This window comes from Pieris napi, chromosome 22 (assembly GCF_905475465.1).
Source record: "Pieris napi chromosome 22, ilPieNapi1.2, whole genome shotgun sequence".
Lineage (NCBI taxonomy): Eukaryota > Metazoa > Arthropoda > Insecta > Lepidoptera > Pieridae > Pieris > Pieris napi.
Window position 1 is genome coordinate 4,190,010 of NC_062255.1, and position 24,049 is coordinate 4,214,058.

Consider the following 24,049-nt stretch of genomic DNA (forward strand, 5'->3'; position numbering starts at 1 on the left):
AATTTAAAAGTAAAATAAATTTATGCCGGAAGACAAGGTTACATACAATAAAAAAGGCAACAAAAATAATGCATTGTGCTACTGAAAAAGCATACACTCAGCATCTATCAAATTTGACCTAAAATCTATCAAAACGAGATTAACTTGAATTTGTGTTTATAATTTCTATAGTTAATTTTTAATTAATAAAACCATGATAAAATAAAATATTTAAGGTGTTTTTTTTGAAATAAATTCCAAAATTAGGAAATAATCTATTTTTTGTGCAGAATGTCACATTCCTAAGTCTGTAAGGGTCAAGGGAGTCACCCAGTCAGTACTCAGTACTAACTACTCAGTTCTCATTCGACACTCGATATTGGATAATCGGATCACTTTCATCTATGAACCACAGCCTTCGGATAATTACAGACAATAACCCACTACATATTCATCCCGTGATTTGGCTTTGGTTTTTTGGATGCTTGATGGATTTTGCTAGCTTAAAGCAAACGAAAATTGAAATCGAAAATTTACTTTTCCATCTTTGTTACAACTTACATCACTAAAATTCCGAAAATAAAGAGGTTTTAGTGTTATCTGTGGGATATATTAGTGTACTGACTAGTCTGTGGCTACGACGTTTCGAGTCAAATTCGTACTTTTAACTCTAGTTGATCTGTGATGATGTGATCATACTTTCAAACATCATCTGAAAATTATTTCAATGGCGTGAAGTAAACTCCGAAGTCCGATTGTTGTGATTTGTGTGTAATATTTTGAGTCAGTAAATTAGTCTGAAGTTTTTCAAAACAGTTTTATCGGAATTTTATTATGAAAAATGACATAAAAATCATAGCAATGTTTTAAATTATTATTGAAAAAGCTAATTGCAAATTATTTGTAGGCTGTAGCGTTTTTATGTAAAATAGGCTAGGCAAAATGATCTCCTGTCCACTCTGTTGCAGTAATGCATTCAATACCAAGGCATTGCTCATTGATCATCTAACTCAAATTACCAATAATATACTTTGTCCGATATGCTCTGTCAATATAACATCAATTGATTGTCTTATTGACCATCTCCAAAGCAACAATTGTGAAGGCACAATAGTTTTTAACCTCCATCAGAACCAGCTTGTACAACAATCAGACTATAACTCGGAGTCAATGAGCAATGGTAAGACCAAAATTGTAGTAAAATTACTGACCAAATCATGAATAAAATAATATTTTGAAATATGTATAGCTGACTCATACCAAAGCTTAGTAACTATTGCTTATGAGAAACACAAATAGAAATCTAGGCATATCTCTTTCAGGCATAATGTGCCTGAAAGATTAACATTACCTTAATTTTTTCTGGTGATGTCCATGACAGCTCAGTGCTTTAGGCAATGGCTTATAACTTACGTTATGTTGAATATATAGGCTCTAGGTTTAATTAAAATTACATACATAGAAATACAAACCTAAGTATATATTTGTTTTGATATTTTGTCATCACTATAAAATTTAAAACAAAACAATAATAAAATATTTAAAATGCTAATGCTCATGAAGCTATGTAGATATTATTAAATTTGCTTTGAAAATGTATTTATTTATTACAGAAATTCAAGATTCTCATAATACTGAAGTAATAGAAACTAATATTGAAGATATTTCTGAAGTGAGCCCATTGTATACAGACATGTTAAATGAACAAGATACACAGGAATTGAGTAATGTACAAGAGCGTGAAGATAAATATGTAATAATAGATGATAAAGGTTCAGTAATTAATGCTGGTCATTTTGTGTCCACACAAAATGAGGATGGTACTATAACATACAAAATTGAAGGTATGTGGTTGTTATGTTGTTTATAATTTTAATTAATACTTAAATGTGACCTCCATTGTAGAGAATTTATTTGTACAGAATCACAATGTATGGTAGAAAAATATTCTTCTGTGACGAAAGATCTTCAAATTTCTAATTACACCCCAGAATGTTATGAGCAGTTGCAGAATAAAACTAGTAGTTGCAATTATAAAAGGAAACCCAGTGTTCAATTACTATAGACATCACAATATACTCACAGCTTCACATACACCACAACATACACTCAGTTTAAGGAAAAAATTATAGAAAGTAATAAAATGTATTCTGATGAAATGGGTCAGGACATGGGTAACATTTTACAATTAAACAATGGACAAAGATTTATAAGCAGCTGTTATCCTAATGCCACTTTCAAAAACTTTGTGAAAAACAATAATAATTGTAATATTTTGAAGTTATACTTCTTTAGGCGCGTTATGAAAAATTTATGAGTGAAATTTTACGATGTGCGCGCACCGTGACACAAAATTAACAGAATAAGGTTAGTGGCGCATGTTGGCACGCACGCCGCCTCTGTTCACTGTGTATTTATATTTATAATATTTATACATATGCGATGCCACATGCTTTGAGTTTCTACATTTAAAACACGTGTTTTCATTATACAAGTGCGAATTTTATGTGTGCGTCTGAATTATAATCAGAAGTGATTTAAATTGAATATTTAAATCAATACTAATTAATAATAGAAAATAATAATAAATGTAAATATAATATTAATAAATATTTATTTATTTAATTTTTCAAATGTAAACTCAACTTTATTGACTATAATGATTCCTTTTCCAGTCTTTGATTATTGAATTGTAATAAATTATTTGCATGCAATCAAAAACTATTTTTAATAATACCAAAGAAGTATAACTTCTTACGCGCGTACATAAGTACACGCACCTTTTTTTATTGAAGTTATACTTCTTAAGGCGCGTTATGAAAAATTGATGAGAGTGAAATTATACGATGCGCGCGCACCGTGACACAAAATTAACAGAATGAAGTTGCCCACGGAAGATGCTACGGCATTGGACATAATTTAATAACAACATTCGAATAATAATAGAATTTATGTTACACTTAATGTAAGAGAATAATAATAAATTATTTATTTATTTAATTTTTCAAATGTAAACGGAACTTAATGACTATAATGACTCCTTTTCCAGCCTTTGATTATTTAATTGTAATTAATTATTTGCATGCAATCAAAAATAAATGACACAAGGTATATTCTTAACCAAACATTGCATACATTGGCAATGTACAATGATAAATTTTGTGTCATGATACCAATAGGTAAAGTTTTTTATTACAAAGGATAGATATTACATACCTGCTTAAAAAGACAGGTAGCTGTTTCGCTATCATATTTTATAGAGATGACAGCCAAGAATTTGGCTAGACCGTTTGCTTCTATTGAGCAAGCATTCAGTATAAGACGTTGAGAGAAATTCCGCATAATATTTATTTAAATTAGATAATAAGACAACAGAGCAAAGCTCTTGCAATAAGTTAGTATTAGTGATAAAATTAATTCCCAACTAATTATTGTATCAAAATACAGGGGATGAAATCAAACTATTCTTGAATAGCCAAAATATAGGCTTTCTGTGCATAACAGAAAACTGGCTAAATCCTAATTAATAAAAAAATTTAATGCAAAGAATGAAAGGATATTATGTATTGAAATTCTTCCTTCCTTCCTGTGTGGAACTGGAGCAATTCATTGTTGTCTGTCTATATTGTAAGCTGTCGATAATAATGTTGAAGAAAGTAATAGAGGAGATATTGTGTAAATTAGTGAAGATCTTCAATACACTCAATAAACAACAATAAATAGTATGTCTAACGCAAGGACTCATCAATACCAATCTAGTGGATATTATGAAAAAGATACAGGATGTAAATTTTTTCGAATTTTAAAAAGGATTAATAAAAAAAAAACAATTTTCTTAAAAAATGCAAAATAAATTATAACTCTGCAGGGGTTGAACTTAGAGACCTCCCGTAGAACAGTTTTTGGTAGCTGATGACCTCAGCTATCCCCTATTTGCGTTTGATCTACGACTTTTTGACCACCCTGTATAGTGACAACGCATCGTCTAATTATTTATACAGTACTTTTTGTGAATCATTTATATAACAGATAAATTGTATTTACTCAATAGACTTTATTGGTCTCTGAGAAAACAAGTTTCTGTGACTGGGAAAATGAGAAGTTACACAGAAAAAGGTTAAAATAATTATATGAAATGTATGATGAAAAGCAATATAACACTAGTGTGTGGAATTTAGGGAATATGTTAGGTTGTATTTAAATAATTAAAAAAAATATTACAAAATTGAAAAGTCACAATATTTAAGTTCAAAAATAAAAAATAGCTTGGATTAAGTAAAAGCTACTTGGAAAATAATAAATGAAACAGGTAAAACGGCTGACAGTCGCACCGATTATTATTTAAAGTTAAAGGGAAATTAATAAAATCGGACCCAGAGGTAGCTTCTACTTTTGAAGAGTTTTTTACAAATGTACCACTAAATACGACCGAGTACCTGGATTATTCACCTGCTGCTGCAATTCCATTACTAGAAAAATGTGTACCTAAATGTAATGATATCGTTAAAACTTTTATGTATGCAGTATGTTAACAGTCATTTTAAATTCCGTTATTGATGTAATAGGCTCTGAATTGTCTGTAATGTTTAACAGATAGATCGATTGTGGAACAGTTTTGGCCTAGTGGCTTCAGCGTGCGACTCTCATACCTGAGGTCGTAGGTTCGATGCCCGGCTGTGCACCAATGGACTTTCTTTCTATGTGCGCATTTAACATTCGCTCGAACGGTGAAGGAAAATATCGTCAGGAAACCGACATGTCTTAGACCCAAAAAGTCGACGGCGTGTGACAGGCACTGGACGCTGATCATCTACTTGCCTATTAGATTTAAAAGTGATCATGAAACAGATTCAGAAATCTGAGGCCAAGACCTAAAGCGGTTGTAGCGCCACTGATTTATTTTTTTATCGATTGTGAAGTCTTTCCGGACCAAATGAAATTAAGTAAGATTACACCATAAACCATTGTTCAAGGCAGGTAGTGAGTCTGATCCGTCAAACTTCAGACCTGTTTCAGTGCGTTGAGCAAAGTTTTTGAAAAGTTAATGCTAGACAAACTTTCTTTACATTTTAATAAAAATAAACTCTTGCATAATAAACAGTATGGTTTTACTAAGGATCGCTCCACAATCGACGCCGGTGTGAAGTCAACTCAAGCTCCAGAAGTTAAACCACTCCTTATATGGAAATTGTATTCGTTTTTACAACAAACTCCCAAGCGAAATGAGTAAATTATCACTAATAATTAATACATTCAAAGCTCTCGTTAAACGTAAATTAATCAATAAAGCTTTTTATAAATTTGACGAATACTTAATAATTTAATTTATTATGATAATTCATAATCCTTTTTTGATTTGCTCCAGTTTGATTTGAAACAATTTGTATGACTCAATGCTTTGCGATTAAACAGTGGCGGAAAGTTTCTTGCCAGTTCTTGCCCGCTCTACGGCCTTGACTTGCGAACTGGTAGTAAATGTAAATTGAGAATTAATTTAACTTCTTTTCTGACGTTCATGAATGTACTTGTTTACCTATATCAATAAAGTTATTTTGAGTTTGAACCATTGTGAGTATTTTATCTGGCTCAATGTCAAAATGTAAGACTTGGCAGCATAAAACATAAACTTAAAGATTATTATGTTATATAAGAAAGATGAAATATTATGTAATCCTAACGTGAGATAAAGTTGTTTTGGAATTAATGTTAATATATCATATTGCTTCATATCTAATTTCAGAAAAGGAACAACCTTCAGATCTAGATGTTGAGCCTATACCAAAAGAAGAAGGTGGAGACAGTGGTGAAGAGATATACAGTTGTAACACTTGTGCAATGACATTTTCTTCTGTTCTTGCTCATATAAAGCAGTATCATACGAACCAAAATGTAGTTGTTGAGGTAACACCCTTTTATATTAATATGGGAAATAAGCAGAAATTTATAATGTTTTTTAATTAATAAATTTGATGTTTATTTATGATGGTTTGAGGTACTGAAGAAGTCCAGCTGGGTTGATGTACCAAATCTTTGCAACAATACTTATACTTTATTAAGATAGATTTATTTAAATATGAATGTGATATCATTTAATACTATTATGATCATTTAATAGTACTTTATGCAGCTGTCATGCATATAATAGAGGGTATTAAAACATGAGTGTAGTTTTTTGAACTTGCCTGCAGCTCGTCAAAATAAGATTACACAAGTGTTTTAATACCTAATTATATGCAGTTGCATACACTACTTTATTTAATCTCATGGCTACAGGTAGCTACATTAAATAAAATGCAATATAAAAGAAACAAAAGTCTGTTATTGATCTATGGGCTTGGAACCAGCGCTCACCACAGATAATGTGTACTTAAATTGAATTGAAACCTCCTTGGTCGGGACACATTGTACTTTAAAAATAAAAAAATTGTTTTAAGCCATTGTTTTGTTAGGAGAATAATGCTTTAATTTAATTTTCTTAAAGAAGTATTTTAAAAAAAAGTCTGTATTTCATTTTATAATTGGAATATTACTGAATGAGATTATATAAATATAATAATAATTTTATACAGGAGCCAATTGACTCTAATCTAGAGGAATATGAAGATTACAATGAAGAATCAGAAGAAAACAGCCATTTCATATCACAAGACATTCAGGATAGCACGGAAGAGAATTGTAAGCCATAAAACTTGTTCACACTTTGCCATCAGCCGTCCCAATTTTAGTCTAATAGGTTCATTCTGATATGTGTGTGCTATAAACATAGTTGTTTAATCAAATGTTTAATAGTGCTTTTATTAATTTATTTAGTAGTGTTTGTATGTTAGCAATTTTGTTTTTGCATGCTGTACCGCATATTTCAATATATGGACTTTTTTTTTATTGCACTGTCACGATTTGTGCATTAGCCAGCGTCAAGTATAGGATTTTTTATAATTCGTGCTTGTCTTTACAAATTCGACCGTGTCCTCCATGTAAGGTTTAGGCACTCGCCCGGTACCGCATAACCCTCCCAAAGGCCGAGAACAAATTTAAATTAAATTAAAACTTGCCCTCGAACCGGGAATCGAACCCGGTACCCCTCACCTAGCAATATATGGGCTTGACTAAATAATTATAAATTAAATGACGTACAGATTGCGGAATGCATTTTGATATTGACCAAAATCTGCGTAAAAGTAATTTTAGTTTAGTAATTGTGTGTCTTGTGGGTTTTATTTATTTTATTAACAATTTCTTTTGGTAGTTGATACTAAGGGAAATAAAATACGCCACGACTCTAAGGCCGTTTCTCCACTGCTCCGGTCCGTCAAACGTTAATTACCGATCCGATTTAGAAACTCACAACAGTACTCACGTACTTCTCTACTACTCCGGCATCCGGTTTTTAACGATCCGATAACTTGCTAGATCGGAACGCGGTGTTTTATCGGTCCAAGTATCCAAGAGGTTATAAATTATTATTCACAGGTTTATTTATAGTTTATTTAATTTGAAAGAATCTGGATAACCTGGACCAAACCAAATTATGGTGCTATTTATTTATATTTTTATACCATAGCATTAGTGTACTATTTATTAAGTAGATTGTAATATTTAAGATAGACAATATAAAAAAAGTAATAAACTTGCCAGTCAGTAAAATATTCAGAATTAAGAACGTTATATTAATAAAATAAAGTATGTGTGTTTTAGTTAATATAAGTGTTGCATGATATATATATCAAGTATCGATTATTGTCGGATCGGATATAGTGGAGAAGCGCAATCCGGCCTTCCGATATTTATCTTAGACTCATTCCGGTATCCGACGCCGGACCGGAGCAGTGGAGAAAGGGCCTTAGATTATGTTATAAATTATAAAAAATGGGATATTTTTAATTAGTCAAGTAGGTGTACTTTCTCTTCTTAATTCTTGTTAATTTTACTATGTTGATTACCTTCAACATACAAACATTTGTGTACGTTTTTATAGGTAACATTTATAAATTCCTTTTACTTAACTTTCAGTACCAGTAAATCAGAAAGCGGAAAAGCAAGAAGAACCCAAACAATTAATACACAAAAAATACTTTGCTCATTTAGAAATGATTGAAAAATTCAAAAGTGAAAGTAATGAATTAAAATTGATTGGTAAGTTTTTTATTTTAAGTGGTGGAGAGTTTCATGCAACAAAAAACAATCTGGGAGCTACAACCTCATTATGTGATTTGTATTGGCTTCGGATCTTTTTAAGTGGATCAGTCACAGAAGGTCAAATTAATAATTTCATTCTCATTTTTAAAGAAAAATATTCAATTTCATAGCCTTTATTTCAACTAATACAAGAGAAAGTTTACAAAAATTATATTTGTACAGTGTAAACTACATAACGACACTGAAGGGACTGTGCATTTTATGGCGTTATAGAGAGTTGTCGTTAAATGGAGAGAAGAAAAACTAGAATTAGAAAAAGATAATGTTTATTTCAGACTAGTGTTAGTTATTTACTTTAAAATAATCTAATACGAATGCTATTGCGTATAGTCTTAATTTAATGTAGGTGAGCAACTACAACAATCTAATAACTAAAATCAATCGCGCTACAACCTTTTTCTTGGTCTGGGTCTCAGATTTTTGTATCTGTTTCATGATCATTTGTTAATCTAAAAGGCAAGCAGGTGATCAGACTCCTGTGCCTGACGCATGCCGTCGACTTTTTGTGTCTAAGGTAAGCCGGTTTCTTCACGATGTTTTCGACGGAGGCGACATCCGTGGTCTTCAGGCACTGCATCTCTTGTTCTAATCCGAGAAAACGTTTCTCCTTTTTCGATAGTTTGCAATCCTCGTCAGATTCCAAATTTTCGAATTTTTTATCTATAGTCCTTTTCATGAAAGAAGTTCCCCAGACGCGGCGCTGCAATCGCATGACGTAATGTTGCCATTTATGAGTAAAAAATTTACCTATTTTATTTACATTTAGCAGATGTAGTTTATCAAATAATATTATTTTCTGCATACTTCGATGAAACAATATGTCTGTTATGTAAAAAATATATTTTTATTTACTTATATTCGCGGTGTTCTACCTATTTACAGGGAAAAGATGAGAAAATAGGGTAAAGAAAAGCAATACAATTTTAAAAGAGTTTTAGTGCATAATTGTTGGGTTACACATTTTTTCGAAGTACACGCCGCTGTTATACCTTCATTTGTAATTCTTGTTACAGTTTTCTCTGACACACCTGCAATTAAATTATGAACAATTAAAAATAATAGTAACTTTAAGTTTATAATGCTTATATAATATGTAATATATGTTTTAATTTCATTTAAATAGTTTCATCACGTTATGTATTTATTCAATTTTGTCGCAAAAACGAATTTATATTATAAAATTCCCATCAATACAGCAAAAAATTATTAAATGGCAACTCTAAAAAGTACCTGTTATGGCGGCAACTTTCTGCCGAACATTGTTTAGTGTTATTAAAACACATTGATTCTTATGTTCCGCTTCACAGAACTCTTTCACCTTTAATATCATTTCTCGAGCCGAACTTTTTACAACTTTTGGCATTGTAATCAATCTTTAAAACGCACTAAGCTAGTTAAAAATTCACAAAAATCTACCACAACAAACGAACTTGATAACATCGACGAATGACAACATTGCCGACCTGTCAAATTTAGTTCCAAAAATCACCGCGGGACTTCTTTCATGAAAAGCACTATACTTCTTGTTTCAAATGTCCTATACGGCAAGCCTGTTCCTCCATCATACGACGTGTCTGAGCCTGTTCTTCCATCATTTTTTGTGCCTGTTCCTCTTGACGGCGTGCTTGTTCCTCTTGGCGGCGTGCCTGTTCCTCTTGGCGGCGTACCTGTTCCTCCATATTTGGCGCAGAGTAAGGAGGACGTTGGCATCATCAGGCTTTCGCCCATCCCGCGGTTGGTATCAAAACTTTGTCGTCGGGCGGCGTCGCGTTTTGCGCCCTTGTCTGCACTCCCTCCGCAGCTGGAGAATCTGCCCCAAACTCCTCTTGATTCTCCCTTGGAGTAATTGGCATTTTCCTATCCCCAATTCTGACACCAAAATGTTACGAGCTAGGGGATCGGATAGAAAACGCAGTAGATCTCTTCAAGGGTTTATTCTCAACTAAATTTACGAGGAATTTGTTTACACTAAAAAGCCGGAAATTACGCACAGAAATTCACTAATTACACATACACAAAACACTGTCACTAATTACTTTAATTACACCACTTCACACAGTACTTTATCACTTTTCTTCACTATATTTGCACTTTAACTCATCGGTGCTTATCTCTTGAAATCGCATCGAAACTGAAGTAATTGGTCGCGTTTTGCCTAGCTTATATATCCCTGGCAATAGTCTTGAACGATATTCGAGAACTCTCTAGGCGGGAGCGCTACTGAGTAGCGATCGCACAATTCTTAAACGTGCGTACTCGCTAGCTCTTTCGCACATTGCTCCGTCCTTGTCGTACGGCGTACTAGAGTGCTCGGTCTAGCTTCGAGAAGGTTTCGATCTTCCCTCTCTCTCGTGTATCATACCTTCCTTGTCCCACACCTAGAAAATTCGGTCTAGAATATTCCTTCATCAAAGGGGTATAACCAGGCCTGAAAACGCCTGTTCACTTGTTCTGAAACTGAGTTAAAAACTGTTTCAGCCTCCTGAAAACTAGGGTAACATTCTGTAAATTACAATTTTCTAATATCTGATTTACCCTCTCCTGAAACGGTCAGAAATCACATTTCAGCCTGCTGAAAAGTACTCTAAGTAGTGGAAAAATCGAAAAACATTGCAGTCGACCCGTCTTCGTAACACTATGTTTATCAAACAAAGAATTAATTTAGAAAAACAAAGAACTATACCTTTTATCTATTTTATGGAACATCAACTATCTTAATATATAAAAATTACGTGTCACATTGTTTGTCCGCTATGGACTCCTAAACTACCGAACCGATATCAATCAAATTTGCACACCGTGTGCAGTTTGATCTAACTTAAAAGATAAGATAATAATTCTAACAGATGGCGCTGTGTTAAAGGTACCAACGTTTCACATAAGCTATCTACCTTTCTCACACTCCTTCCACTACCTCCTACCGTTTCCCTTGAATAGTTTACTACTACATACTATGTAATATATCAAAAACCTTAGCCACAGCAACGCTTGGCCGGCCTGCTAGTATTATTATAGTTATCAATAAAAGTATCAAGCATTGAATTTAACAGGAATAAATATTCTCACTTTCTAGAAGAAGATAGTACCTTCCACAAAGTTGTTGTAAAAACCCTTCATACGGATGGCGAGGAAAGTACCGTTTACAGTTGTATTTACTGCAATCATGTTGTTTCATCGCTGGCTGAGTTCAAGCAATTACCTTGTACGCCCAGGAAAGTCATAAAGGAACCTCGTAAGTTTTTTTTTTTAAAGACAATTCACACCAATTCGCCTAGTCCCATGCTAAGCTGGTGAAGCTTGTGTTATGGGTACTAGGCAACGGATATACATACATATTATAGATAGATAGACATATAAATACATATTTAAACACCGAAGACCTAAGCACAACACCAAATGTTCATCACATCGATGTTCGTCTCAGCCGGGGATCGAACCCGGGACCCATGGATTCGTAGTCAGGGGTACTAACCACTAGACCAATGAGTCAGCAAATATTGGTTACATAATTACGATTATTCATTATGATTAATTTAATTAATTTAATTAGCTTTTCTAATCGTTTTTATGTAATAGTTAAGCTAAAGATTAGGTATAACGTAAATAAATAATTAAAAATCTTTGGAAATAGTTTTCATTTTTCTAATAGACGTATATATTATACAGACAAGAATGATTATACTTGGCGTTGTAGATAAATATGTCTTTAACAATGTTATTTATTAGATCAATCATGTTATAAAACAACATTTAATTGTGTGTACATATTAGGTTGTATTGACGTTTTGGTTACTTTTAAATTACAATTATAATAGTATTAAAACCATTCTGAAGTCTGGACCTTAATGAATAAAAATACCAATTTATTTTTCAGCGAAATATACTTGTACCGTCTGCGCAATGGTCTTTGATAATCCTAAATCTTTGTGTGCGCATATGAAAGCTCATAAGGAAAAACCAAGTAAGTTTAACATTCAAACAATTAACACGAATACAGAAAAACCCCTTTATATATATCCCTATTATATGTTATTATTTTTTTATTTTTGAAGTTATACTTCTTTAGGCGCGTTATGAAAAATTTATGAGTGAAATTTTACAATGCGCGCGCACCGTGACACAAAATTATCTTCTATCTAATTGAATGACCATAATGACATTTGTAGTACCTTTTAAACAAATAAAGGAGTTTTAATTATTTTTTCAAACAAATTTAGCAATTCTTTTTCACAAAGACCTTTTGTTACTTAGTTAAAAGGTTATTAAACATCCTACCTAGTTATTAAATTGAATTAATAATATAATAAATAATTATTATTATTAATATTAATTAATAATTGAATAATATACTAAATATTAAATATTGTTCAATTATTAACGCTTAATATTTATTATTAATTATTTAATATTTAAAAAAATAAAGAAAGCCAAAGAAGTATAACTTCTTACGCGCGTACACATAAGTACACGCGCCATTTTTTTTACAATTTTAGGGAAACTTACAGCTAAAAAAGGTTTAATATTATATAATTAATATGATGAAGGCCAATTATCAGTTTCCACATTTAGGTATTATTACATCTTTATATACTAATGCTCAAAATACTCTCAAGGCAGCTATATTAAAATCTAAATCATTCATAGTATTGATCACATAGGGCTTTTTTCATTCTAGTAACACTAGTGCAGAATAAATCTAAATTAACCTCCCGACATGCCACATTAAACGAACGACATGCTCGCAATAGGTATGAATTTTGTCTATACATATATTGGTAGGGGAGCCCACGATGCTAAATGGGGATTTATTTACTCGAGCGTCGTAGAGCCCTATTGGGATGCAAAGCTTAGATGATAAAAAGAAAAAATGTTATATGATATATACCTTTTCATCGGTGGGGGAAGCGGCTATAGATTGTTAAATATGTAAAAAAAAACTGTTGCATGGACATCCTCGAGCGCGTCAGATATTGATAGGACCAATGCCCTACGTATTTTTAATAATGTACGTATGTTAATCTGATCGTTTGCATGATGCGGGTGGTTGTATTTAAGGGTTGAAAATGAAAAAAAAATAATTATCGAGCACGTCAGATTTTCTAAGGGAGTGTAAGTGCACCAAAAAAAAGCTCTCATTCACTAATCTGACGATTTCGATGGGACGCAAACCCACGGCCATTTTCATAATTTGCAAAAAAAAAACGCAATTTTGAAATACTCAAGCGCGTTATATTAAGATATATGTGGTTCATCTTTATGTTCTAAACGTACTGTCTCATAATCTGACGATTATCTAGAGGGATTCGCCTGATCTGACAAAAAAAAATTTGAAAAACTGTTCACCTAAAGGGCCATCCCTGCAACTTCCCGCTAATTCCATTCCTGGGCGCCTAAAATTGATATTTTGAGCACGCTGAGTTCAAAGAAATAATATTTCTATGCATTTGAGCTCTCCCAGCTCGAAAGTCTGATAGAAGTTTCATAGAACACTATTTTTGGAATTTTCAAACCGCAATAACTTTTGAATGGAATTTAATTGATCGAACCACAAATTTCGTAGTAATCCCGAAAAAACACTTTTTCGAAATTTTTCAAAATTTCTCAAAATCTATCGGTCCGAATCGGTTCAAATTCACAGGAAATGTAATTTTGAGGGAAATATTTAGAACGCCGTTTAGTAGATTCCGATCGGTTTAAGGAAATGTAGGCATCACGCAGCTGCACGCATTTAACTTTATCGACGAATTTTTGTTATTTCGACTTGCGGAAATCGTCAGATTATATATTTTTCATTATTCTTGAATTATTTCCTTCAAAATAAAAAAAAAATTAGCTACGAATATCGAGATGACGTTTTTTTTTTACAACTTTGTTGCCCTCCCCTTTTTTTCCGTCACTCTCAAATGGTCAGATTAGTGGAATATACACTTTTTAGGATGTAATTAATTCACCCTACCTTAATCTGACGCGCTCGGGAATTTCTGATGGTCAATTTTTTTTACTAATCTGATCCTGTCTCCTTCACGGGCGGCCTTATATATGGGCCTCATGTTTTGTGGAGGTACTTAACCGGGTACAAGGTATCCCCCTATATATTAATCTGCCGCGCTTTAGTAAATCCCGAAATCCCCTCTTGGGCTCTCCTACCATATAGACATAATTCGCCAATGTTTCGGGTTTTATCTAACTAAGACCTTAATTATGAGGATATTGATATATTCCACCTCACCAAAGATGTGAGAAAGTATTTGAAGAGGCGGGAAGACTTTTATTTGGTTCAAGCAGTTACAGTCTAGTTTTTTTTGAATCGTTTATCGTTTGTTTAATGTTAAATTTCTGTTTTCTTTAAAAAAAAACATTATATATCGTACTTATGTTTTCTGTTTCATATATATATATATTGGCTTTCTATATTGTCTAAGTGTTTTGTTTTATATGTATGTTAGCTGTAAGATTACTTACTAATAAATAAATAATATTTAGAACAATAAAAACTACCACAATAATAAACATATGGACTTATGATTGTCTGAATAATTAAATAATAATTATTAAAGCTTAACATATAGTATAGTTATAGTATAGTTTTGGAAACCCTAAGGCGTACCTACAAATGTTAAAAGCGCACATAGGCCGTTGCCGCAGCCGCGATACGAATGCACGACGAAGGAGCGCCTACGCCATCACTTACGTAACACACATGTTGAACTTTTACAGCCGTTGACAGTGTGTCAAAAGCGCGGAGTACTAAATGCCACTGCGAGGTCTGCAACACCTGGTTTCCGACGACCAAAGCCCTCAAGCTGCACAGGCGAATGCATTATCCCATTAAGTAAGTCTCTTCACCTTCAGAAAGATTGACCATCCAAATACAGTGTATAGTTTATATTAATTTATTATTGAAAACATTTGCATACATACATTTTGTTACGATGCGGGGCGGGGATTGAATTACGCGTTATTGTTAATATAATTTTCGACTTTCCAGTACTTTACACCACATAATGGTAACTTTTAGGTATAAAGAGTCACTAAAGTCACGAAACGTTTTACAATACTTGGGTACAGAAAAACGTTACGGCGCGTTACATGGGGGGGGGGGGGGGGGTGTCTCAATAATCTCCCAAAATTGCGTGACGCTCCCTATACCACTTAACATCAGGTGCCTCCTGCCTGTAAGCGCCCTGTGATATTAATAAATATAGTTTAAAAAAACTATAAAACACGCTTTTAAAGCACATCAAACTAAAAAGTGAAAAATAATTCCTAATTTAGGCTGAAAATTGTAATGAACAAAAAATACTGGTTTTATTGTGAAAAAGCGTGGGTTGCTCGATAGACGAAAAATATGGCCAAACTGTAATTAACTAAAACTAACTAACTATAATTAATTAAAATTAACAAACTATATTTATTTTCCACTTTTTAGTCCTAGCAGCAATACGTGTTGTCTCAATTTAATCGTAATGCTTTGTGGACTTAAAAAAAAATTCATTGTTTTTTCGAGATAAACCTATGAAATTATTATATTGTCGCTGATTCTTTATAAGTGTACAAAGTTTGAATTCAATCGGTCCGTTTAAAGTGGGTCAAAATCGAGTCCGAAGGAGTCGGTTACATACATAATACATACATACATACAGGTGAAGCTATAATATAAAGCGTGTAAAAATGCACTTTCGTAGTTATTCCCGACGTTAAGAATGTATGTAACTGGTCGACTGACCCAAAGACACCGCGTCAGTCGGTTGGAGGTCCACATCATTGAATGTGCATATTGTAAAATTCTCTTTATTAATTCTAGGCCTCGTCCAATCGAGTTACCGGTAGGATCAACAGACACCAATACTGAGATGTATGTGTGCCCCATTTGCAAGAAGGAGATACCTGTTGAATATCGATTAATTCATCAAAACTCGCATAAATTGCCTGAGGATTTGACCTGCGATATTTGTAATAAGGTATTTGCAACGCGGGAGCTACTTGAGATGCACACGAATGTACATAATATGTATAAGGTTAGTTTAAAAAAAGTTTTTCCAATCTCGATAGAGATGCATCTTGAACGGGTGGTGGAATCTTCACCCTAATGGCTCGCTCTATCACAACTTTTAAATAGATAATAATAAATAACAATAATAAAGCCCGTTTTATTTCCAATCATGACAAAAAAACAAACTATTATACACAGCTTAGATTATTTTACATTTTTTTTTTATTTATATATTTATTCTAGCTTCCTTCAGTACCGTCGATCGGAACCCCTTCACGGGTAAAGGCGTCCTCCAGCTTTTTCCAACTGACTCTGTCTATAGCTCTCTTTCTCCATTTGTTTCCTGCTACCGCTTCTATTTCTTCTATCCACCTTTTTTTTGGGCGACCTCTTCTTCTTCCTCTTGGTCCTTTCCATACAGTTGTCTTTAAGGTCCACCTATTATCTGTGTATCTTGCTATATGCGCCGCCCATTTTTAAATACTGTTTTAAAAATCCCTGGATTTTTAAAGCGAATACCTAATGGAATTAAAACTAATAAATAGCCCATTGTAGGGCTGTCGAACATTCTAACCACTAGATTAATCAGGCAGATTTAAGACATTATCCTTGATTTTTTAATAAAACGGGCAAAAGGCGTTCTTGTTAAGCGATACTGCCCATGGACACTCACATTGCCAGAAGGCTCACAGGTGCGATGATAAAATGTTAGGAGTTGGTACGCTCTTTTCTTGAAAGAACTTAAGTCGAATTGGTTCTGGTGATACTTCAGTGGGCAGCTGGTTCCAAATGCCTTAAAAACTACGGCTGTCGAGGTGATAGGTCCGATGAAATTCAGCTGTAGCTAGTATTCCGATCAACTCTTCTGAATGCTCTCCATGGTAAACATCTACTCCATGTTAACCAAGAGCGATTAAAAAACATTGTGGAGTCTTGTAAGTTCTTGCCCGCTGCTTCGGGAGCAGCTGGTAACACTGTAATTGGAAATTGAAGTAATGTAATTATTTCAGAAAAACCCAAAAAAGCAAGAGAACGACGAACTTCGATACCAGTGCTTTTATTGTGTGAGGAAATTTGCGAAACCGCATGAGAAGGTGAAACATGAGAGGATCCATACTGGTTCGTATACGACATCTTCTCTTCTCTCGTCTTTGGTGATATGGCTAAAATTTTCATGTTTTCCTGTCCTAAAAAAAATTCAAAAATCATTTAATCATATAGGTAACATATTGTACACTTATGACTTGTCAGTAAAGAAATACATATTAATGCTTCTAATTTTATATTTAGTGCCAGTTCTCAAATCAAGGGCGTAGAACGGAAGAGAAGAACTGGCAATAAACTCTCCGCCACACTTTTTAATCGCCATGTTTTTTTTTACACAACGTTTGTAAGGAGCTGCAACCATTAAACCATGTTCCACATGACATCTTAAGTAATTAATAATAATAACATAAATTAAAAACACAGAGTTGTCCTCTGTCGACCAAACAGTCGAAGGTGTGTTAGGCACAAAAGGCTGATCAAAATCTAATGATTTGTAGGATTTTTTTTAAATTTTTTCATAACAAAAAAATTGTAAACCAAAATATTTTTTCTCAAATCTATATTTAGTTTTTATGGCAGTTTCACGATATTTTCTTGAACGCGCCGCAAGATACGTTTTTGATAAAATTTTCGTGAAATCCATTAATTTAAAGGATACTACAAATCTTAGAAATTACTGGATCCAATTAAATGAAATGAGGAATGCAGAAAATGCTTAAAATATGTCTATCGATATATCTGCGCCTTTTTCCCGAAGGGGTAGACTGATCTCCATTAGCTAGTCTTACTTTTGCTTCAAGACATTCACCGTGCATACTCGTCGGTTTTGGGTACTTTAACTCTCTAGTACGTATAATATACGTTCTATAAATTAATTAAAATTACAGGTGAAAAACCCCACATTTGTGAAATTTGTGGAAAATCATTTCGTGTTTCGTATTGTCTTACGTTGCATATGCGAACGCACACGGGCGCACGCCCGTACGAATGTCCGCACTGTCCTAAAAGGTATGCCTTTATCTTAATATATATAAATTACGCGTCACGTTGTTTATACGCTATGGACTCCTAAACTACTTAACCGATTTCAATCAACTTTGCACAGTGTGCAGTTTGATCTAACTTAAAAGATAGGATAGCTTACGTCTTAATTTATACCCGCAATATTATTTAATTGCAAAATATTTGTTTATTATTTTGATAGTCACAATTCTAACAGATGGCGCTGTGTTGAAAGTACCAACGTTTCACATAAGCTACAATTTAATGGCATAACCATCAAAAAAGCATGGTGGACCCCATGACTGGTGTTCTCCTACCGTTTCCCTTGAATAGTTTTTATATGTAATATAACAAAAACCTTAGCCACAGCAACGCTTGGCCGAGTCTGCTAGTTGTATAATAAAATCGAGCTTGAAATAGTTTAACATTGTTTACTCTTTGACGGAACAGATTTTTCATTCAAATATTTTAGATTAGCGTTTTATTTTTTTTTTAAATATTAGTTCTTCCCTGGTTTACACTTAGCGTAAAGGAATATATTGTTACAGAAGTCGCAATTTTTTCTAAAATACACGAAATCCAAGTGTTAAAACATAACTTAGAAGCAATTTAAAAGTTTTTGTAAAAAATTACTAGGCTTATTAATGTTCGGTCTTGTATATTATTCATTAAAAATGTTCTTTTCACACAAAGTCATAAACAAGAGAATAAATAGTTGTCTGTTTTTTTATTAAGTTATAAATAAAGTCACTGAGTCACTGCGTGTGTTTAAGATGTGTATTAAGTTTAAATTAATTAAATATTTAAAAAATAATAATAATTTGGCCTGCTTAAATTTAATTTACTGTTATCAAAAACTATAAACTATATAGTGGTTTAAGAATAATTTTATTTCTCATAAGAATTGCATACATAATTCACTTACTGTGAAACAATATTTAAAACTAAGATTAAAAATTAGAAATTAGAGCGCACAGTTGTAGGTACATATATAAAATGACAAAACAAAACAGCAACAAAAATGTGGGTAGACATAATAAACTTGGTCAGTCAACCAAGCAAAACTTGTTCGAATTTGATTTTTTACTAGATGTGGCATAGTCTGATATAGCAAGTTTATATTTATTATTTTTCATAACACTATTTTATTTTTAGTTTATTGTTCTATTTATATATTTTGGGTACATACATGGTTTATAAAATATTTTAAGTATTATTTTTATTTGGTTTTTGTTTAATTTAATTACTAATGTATAATTTAAATTTAGAGGTGTATACTTAATTTTATGTAGATGTACTTAACAAGGTAACATATTTGTATATTTTGTATATTTTTTACAGATTCAAAGCGCATAGCGTATACCACCATCACATATTATCACATTCGGACGTACGGGCTTTTAAATGTCCGTTCTGTCCGAAATCGTTCAAGACGTCCGTACAACTTGCCGGACACAAAAATTCTCACACAAAACCTTTTCAGTGCCAAATTTGTAATAGGTATGTATTTAGCTGTATTTTTGAAGTTATACTTCTTTAGGCGCGTTATGAAAAATTGATGAGAGTGAAATTTTATGATGGACGCGCACCGTGACACAAAATTAACAGAATGAAGTTGCCCACGGAAGATGCTACGGCATTGGGCATAATTTAAAAACAACATTCGAATAAAAATAGAATTTATGTTACACTTAATGTAAGAGAATAATAATAAATATTTATTTATTTAATTTTTCAAATGTAAACTGAACTTTATTGGCTATAATGACTCCTTTTCCAGTCTTTGATTATTTAATTGTAATTAATTATTTGCTTGCAATCAAAAACTATTTTTTTTAATAATGCCAAAGAAATATAACTTCTTACGCGCGTACATAAGTACACGCACCTATATAAACTAAATATTTCGGGATCACTCTATCCGATTCTGAAGCTGTTTTTTTTAATGAAATTAATTTTAAACTAATGCAATTTGCTATTTACATTTTTTTAATGAAAACCATGGATTATCGTAAACAGTAAATATAAAACATAAAGAAAAACCGACAGCTGTATGTAATTAACAATAATGTACCTGGCAACCTTAACGTTGCTGCTGACTGAGTGGCAACCATTTTTGCAATTGTTGCCATTTTATATAACGTAATATTTTTATTAGTTAAATATATAAAATCTTAATAATATTTTTGGTATCCCCTTTCATACATATGTATTTAATTCACGATATGACATCGAACAAATGTAATAAACTCAGGATTATTTCCGTTGAGTTTTATTTACCCTAATAAACCAGATTTGTGCTCTTCTGGATATAAAAATATGTTGATTTTAGGCCATTCGCGTCCTTATACGCGGTACGCTTACACATGGAAGTACACTCGCGTCTAAACAGCCTAAAGTTCAAATGTACGGAGTGCGGTGCTAGTTACGCGCGGCCTTTCGCCCTCAAGGACCATATTAAGCAGGCACATTCCCACATAGAAGCCAGTGTTGAAAATACTGTAAGTATTTTATTCCGCTAATAATTTCCGGCCAGCAATAAAAACGGAATACATATTGAGAAATCCAAAAAGCTTAAAGTAATTTTTTTTTTAAATAATTGACGACTCATTGGTTTAGTGGTTAGTACCCCTGACTGCGAATCCATGGGTCCCGGGTTCGATCCCCGGCTGAGACGAACATCGATGTGATGAGCATTTGGTGTTGTGCTTAGGTCTTGGGTGTTTAAATATGTATTTATATGTCTATCTATCTATAATATGTATGTATATCCGTTGCCTAGTACCCGTAACACAAGCTTCACCAGCTTAGCATGGGACGAGGTCAATTGGTGTGAATTGTCTTATAAAAAAAAAACTTAAACATTCAAAATAAAAAAATGTACTCGGATATTTATATTATATACTTTAATGTCACAGATGAGGTAAAAATTATAATCTGCTTTTTGATGAAAATTGCAATTAATTCGCACATTACGTGATCTGTAATTTATTATTTTATCAATGTGTTTTCGTAAGATTCCACCAAGAAGTATTATTACAAAAACATAACAAAAAAAGACATAAGAACAAACAATCAATTTAAATGTAAACTTTTATCACCTGTCAAATGTCAATTGTCAGCTGTCAAGATTTTTGAGTAATTCATGGAAAGTGACAGAGTCATATTTGCAATGGAATATCTGCGCTGACACTTAAAAAGCATATTTTGGTCAAATTTGTGTGTTTTTTACACATTTAGGTGAATATGTGGTAATTAATCTAATTCATATAAGTTTGGCCGGCCGTGCGCATTCACACTCGCTTGAGCGGAATGCCTTTGACCGACAAAGTCGTGTGTTAGGCACAAAAGGCTGATAATTTGAACACTTTACTATTATAACACATCTATAAAATAACATATCTATTATGACTATTATAGATTACTAGCTGACCGGGCAAACGTCGTTTTGCCATGTATCCCATGCCATCATTTATAATAAAAAAATAGGGGTTGATCGTAGAGGGGTGAAAATTTGGGGTTGTATGTATTTCTTAATGCTGTATCATACAAAAAATGTATCTAAAAATAAAAAATAAAAATTAGGGGCACCCTTAACATTTAGGGGGATGAAAAATAGATGTTGTCCGATTCTCAGTACCCAATATGCACACAAAATTTCATGAGAATCGGTCGAGCCGTTTCGGGGGAGTTTAACCACAAACACCGCGACACGAGAATTTTATATATTAGATATATCCCTGAAAATCAGAAATCTATGACACTACACATTTAATATATGATTTTAGGTCGAACAGAATGAGACTAAACTGCTTTGGGATGAAAATATAGACGAAACGGAAGGAGTTGAATCACAAGACTCTGAAGTTAGTATATCTTAACTAGCTTTTACTTAAATTATTCATTTATAGAATTTTCATCAATATTTGTTATTGTTTCAGATAAACGAATTAAATTCGACTGAACTTGTTATAAGTTAAATATGTTGTATAGTGAATATCTGTAATGTAAATAAAATAATTAAATCAAATCAAAATCATTTATTCATTTAGGTAACACAATGTACACTTATGAACATTCATAATATCTTTTTATTAATTTTTTTCTCTTTGATTATTGTTATTTTGTGTGTTTATGTGTGTGTGTTTTTGTTTGTACACTTACTGCCAGTTCCCAAATCAAGGATGTAGAACGGATGAGAAGAACTGGCAATAAACTCTCCGCCGCTCTTTTTAATCGCCAAGTATTTTTGTTTTGTAAGGAGTGCAACCATTACACCATGTCCCACATGACATCTTAAGTAACTTAAATAAAAACTGCAATTGTTAAGACGCAGTTTCATTTTTTATTGATTTCGGATTAACCCACGGAATTCATAGCGAAACCATTCATTAGGTTTACTTGTTATCTTGGAAATACAAATAGTAATTTCGGCATATTTTTTTTTATCGAATATAAGTTGCTAACTCTGATTGCATTATTAAAATCCCAAATATAAGTTAAATGGTGTGTTACAATAATAAATCCTCTATTCATAAAACCAAAATCAATATAAACTCTTTTAACGAAAGTCTTACATCTCTTTCTGTCAAATGTGTTTATGCTGCGATGAAATGAGACAGGTTTTTTAAGAGACTCTTCAAGCAAGAACAATTAATTAAGAACAGGTTGTGGTATATGAGAGATAAATCGATTTTTTCAAAATAATTTCAATTTTTTTTCATCGTAGGTACGTTGATCAATTGCCTTTCTCTAACATATATACAATAAGTCATCTCCAGTAAAAACTATGAACTAATGGCTATTTATTACCTTAGAATTGTGATTAATGAATTTACTATTTTATCTCTACAAGAGAACTAAACATTAGAACTAAAAGTACACACAGATTCTCAAGTAGTTATTCTAATTGGTAGATGCAAATTATTATTAGCAAATGAAAATTTCTACAAAAAAATATTATTATTAGTACTTGGCTTAGTTCAAAAAAGTCCCCTTGTATTATCCAAGGATTCAGAGTCGTGACTTACGCCTGAACCCAATAATTAATCCACTATCTGAGATCAGACCGTGGCAGTCGATCGATCTCCTATCTGCATCCCAATAACCAAACCCTACGAAAACAATCCATTTTTGGCAACGTATATAATGCGTTTTGTCGTTCCATTTTACCGAGTTTACACTCATATTTGATAATCAATGTAAATTAAATAAAGTAAATAAAACCGTACAAATAACATTAAACTATGCATGTCTATGTTTTAAACATAACAAACAGTTTCTTTAATTATTTAAAAAACTGGTGTAAGTTAAAATTTGTTAAAATAATTAACTGTTGAAATCGAGCTTTCGTCCACTGTCATTTTCATACAAAGGTTATCTACAGACTCCGATACGACCTCCCATAGCTTGTATCGACAGATGGCTATTACAATCCGTCGATTTGTTATTGGCACAATTGTTACAATGTTTGGATTAAGATTACTATCTCAGATGGTGGATTATGGAATGAGATAGGTTATTGGGTTCGGGTGTTTCAGACTTACTACTTATGTGTGTACAATAATTTAACATACCGAAGTAACATTGATTGGTCTCTGTTTCTATGACCACTATTAACATGTGTTATATTACTCGTATTTTTGTGTAATTTTTAATAAATTCTGCGTATGTAGTCTATATTTTCCAATAGCGATTTCAATGTTTTTACCAGGTCTAAATTGCTACACATGCGTTGTATTAGAATAACTAAATCGAATTTAAATTATTATAAAAAAATATATATTGATAGTTACTGTTACTGGCGCTGATTCATAGATTAAAAAGTTCAGG

General features: G+C 32.6%; 1 protein-coding gene across 1 annotated transcript; it reads left to right on the forward strand.

The window, feature by feature from the left end:
• The first annotated feature begins 671 nt into the window (after positions 1–671).
• On the forward strand, positions 672–22,253 carry LOC125060934 (zinc finger protein ZFP2-like). The gene is made up of 15 exons (XM_047666053.1): positions 672–1,159; positions 1,593–1,823; positions 5,720–5,880; positions 6,549–6,654; positions 7,990–8,112; positions 11,249–11,407; positions 12,050–12,136; positions 14,893–15,007; positions 15,980–16,193; positions 17,179–17,287; positions 18,103–18,223; positions 19,559–19,717; positions 20,550–20,718; positions 22,006–22,083; positions 22,159–22,253. Exons 1-15 carry the CDS (start codon positions 922–924, stop codon positions 22,195–22,197), a joined length of 2,109 nt encoding a protein of 702 aa, XP_047522009.1. The 5' UTR covers positions 672–921; the 3' UTR covers positions 22,198–22,253.
• Positions 22,254–24,049: the final 1,796 nt, after the last annotated feature.

What these genes read in the sequence shown, in the direction of transcription:
- LOC125060934 (XM_047666053.1), top strand. Translation starts at nt 922, where the DNA reads ATGATCTCCTGTCCACTCTGTTGCAGTAATGCATTCAATACCAAGGCA. An exon ending in TAATGAATTAAAATTGATTG is followed by an intron (nt 8,113 to 11,248) that starts GTAAGTTTTTTA and finishes CTCACTTTCTAG; the next exon opens with AAGAAGATAGTACCTTCCAC. An exon ending in AGCTCATAAGGAAAAACCAA is followed by an intron (nt 12,137 to 14,892) that starts GTAAGTTTAACA and finishes GAACTTTTACAG; the next exon opens with CCGTTGACAGTGTGTCAAAA.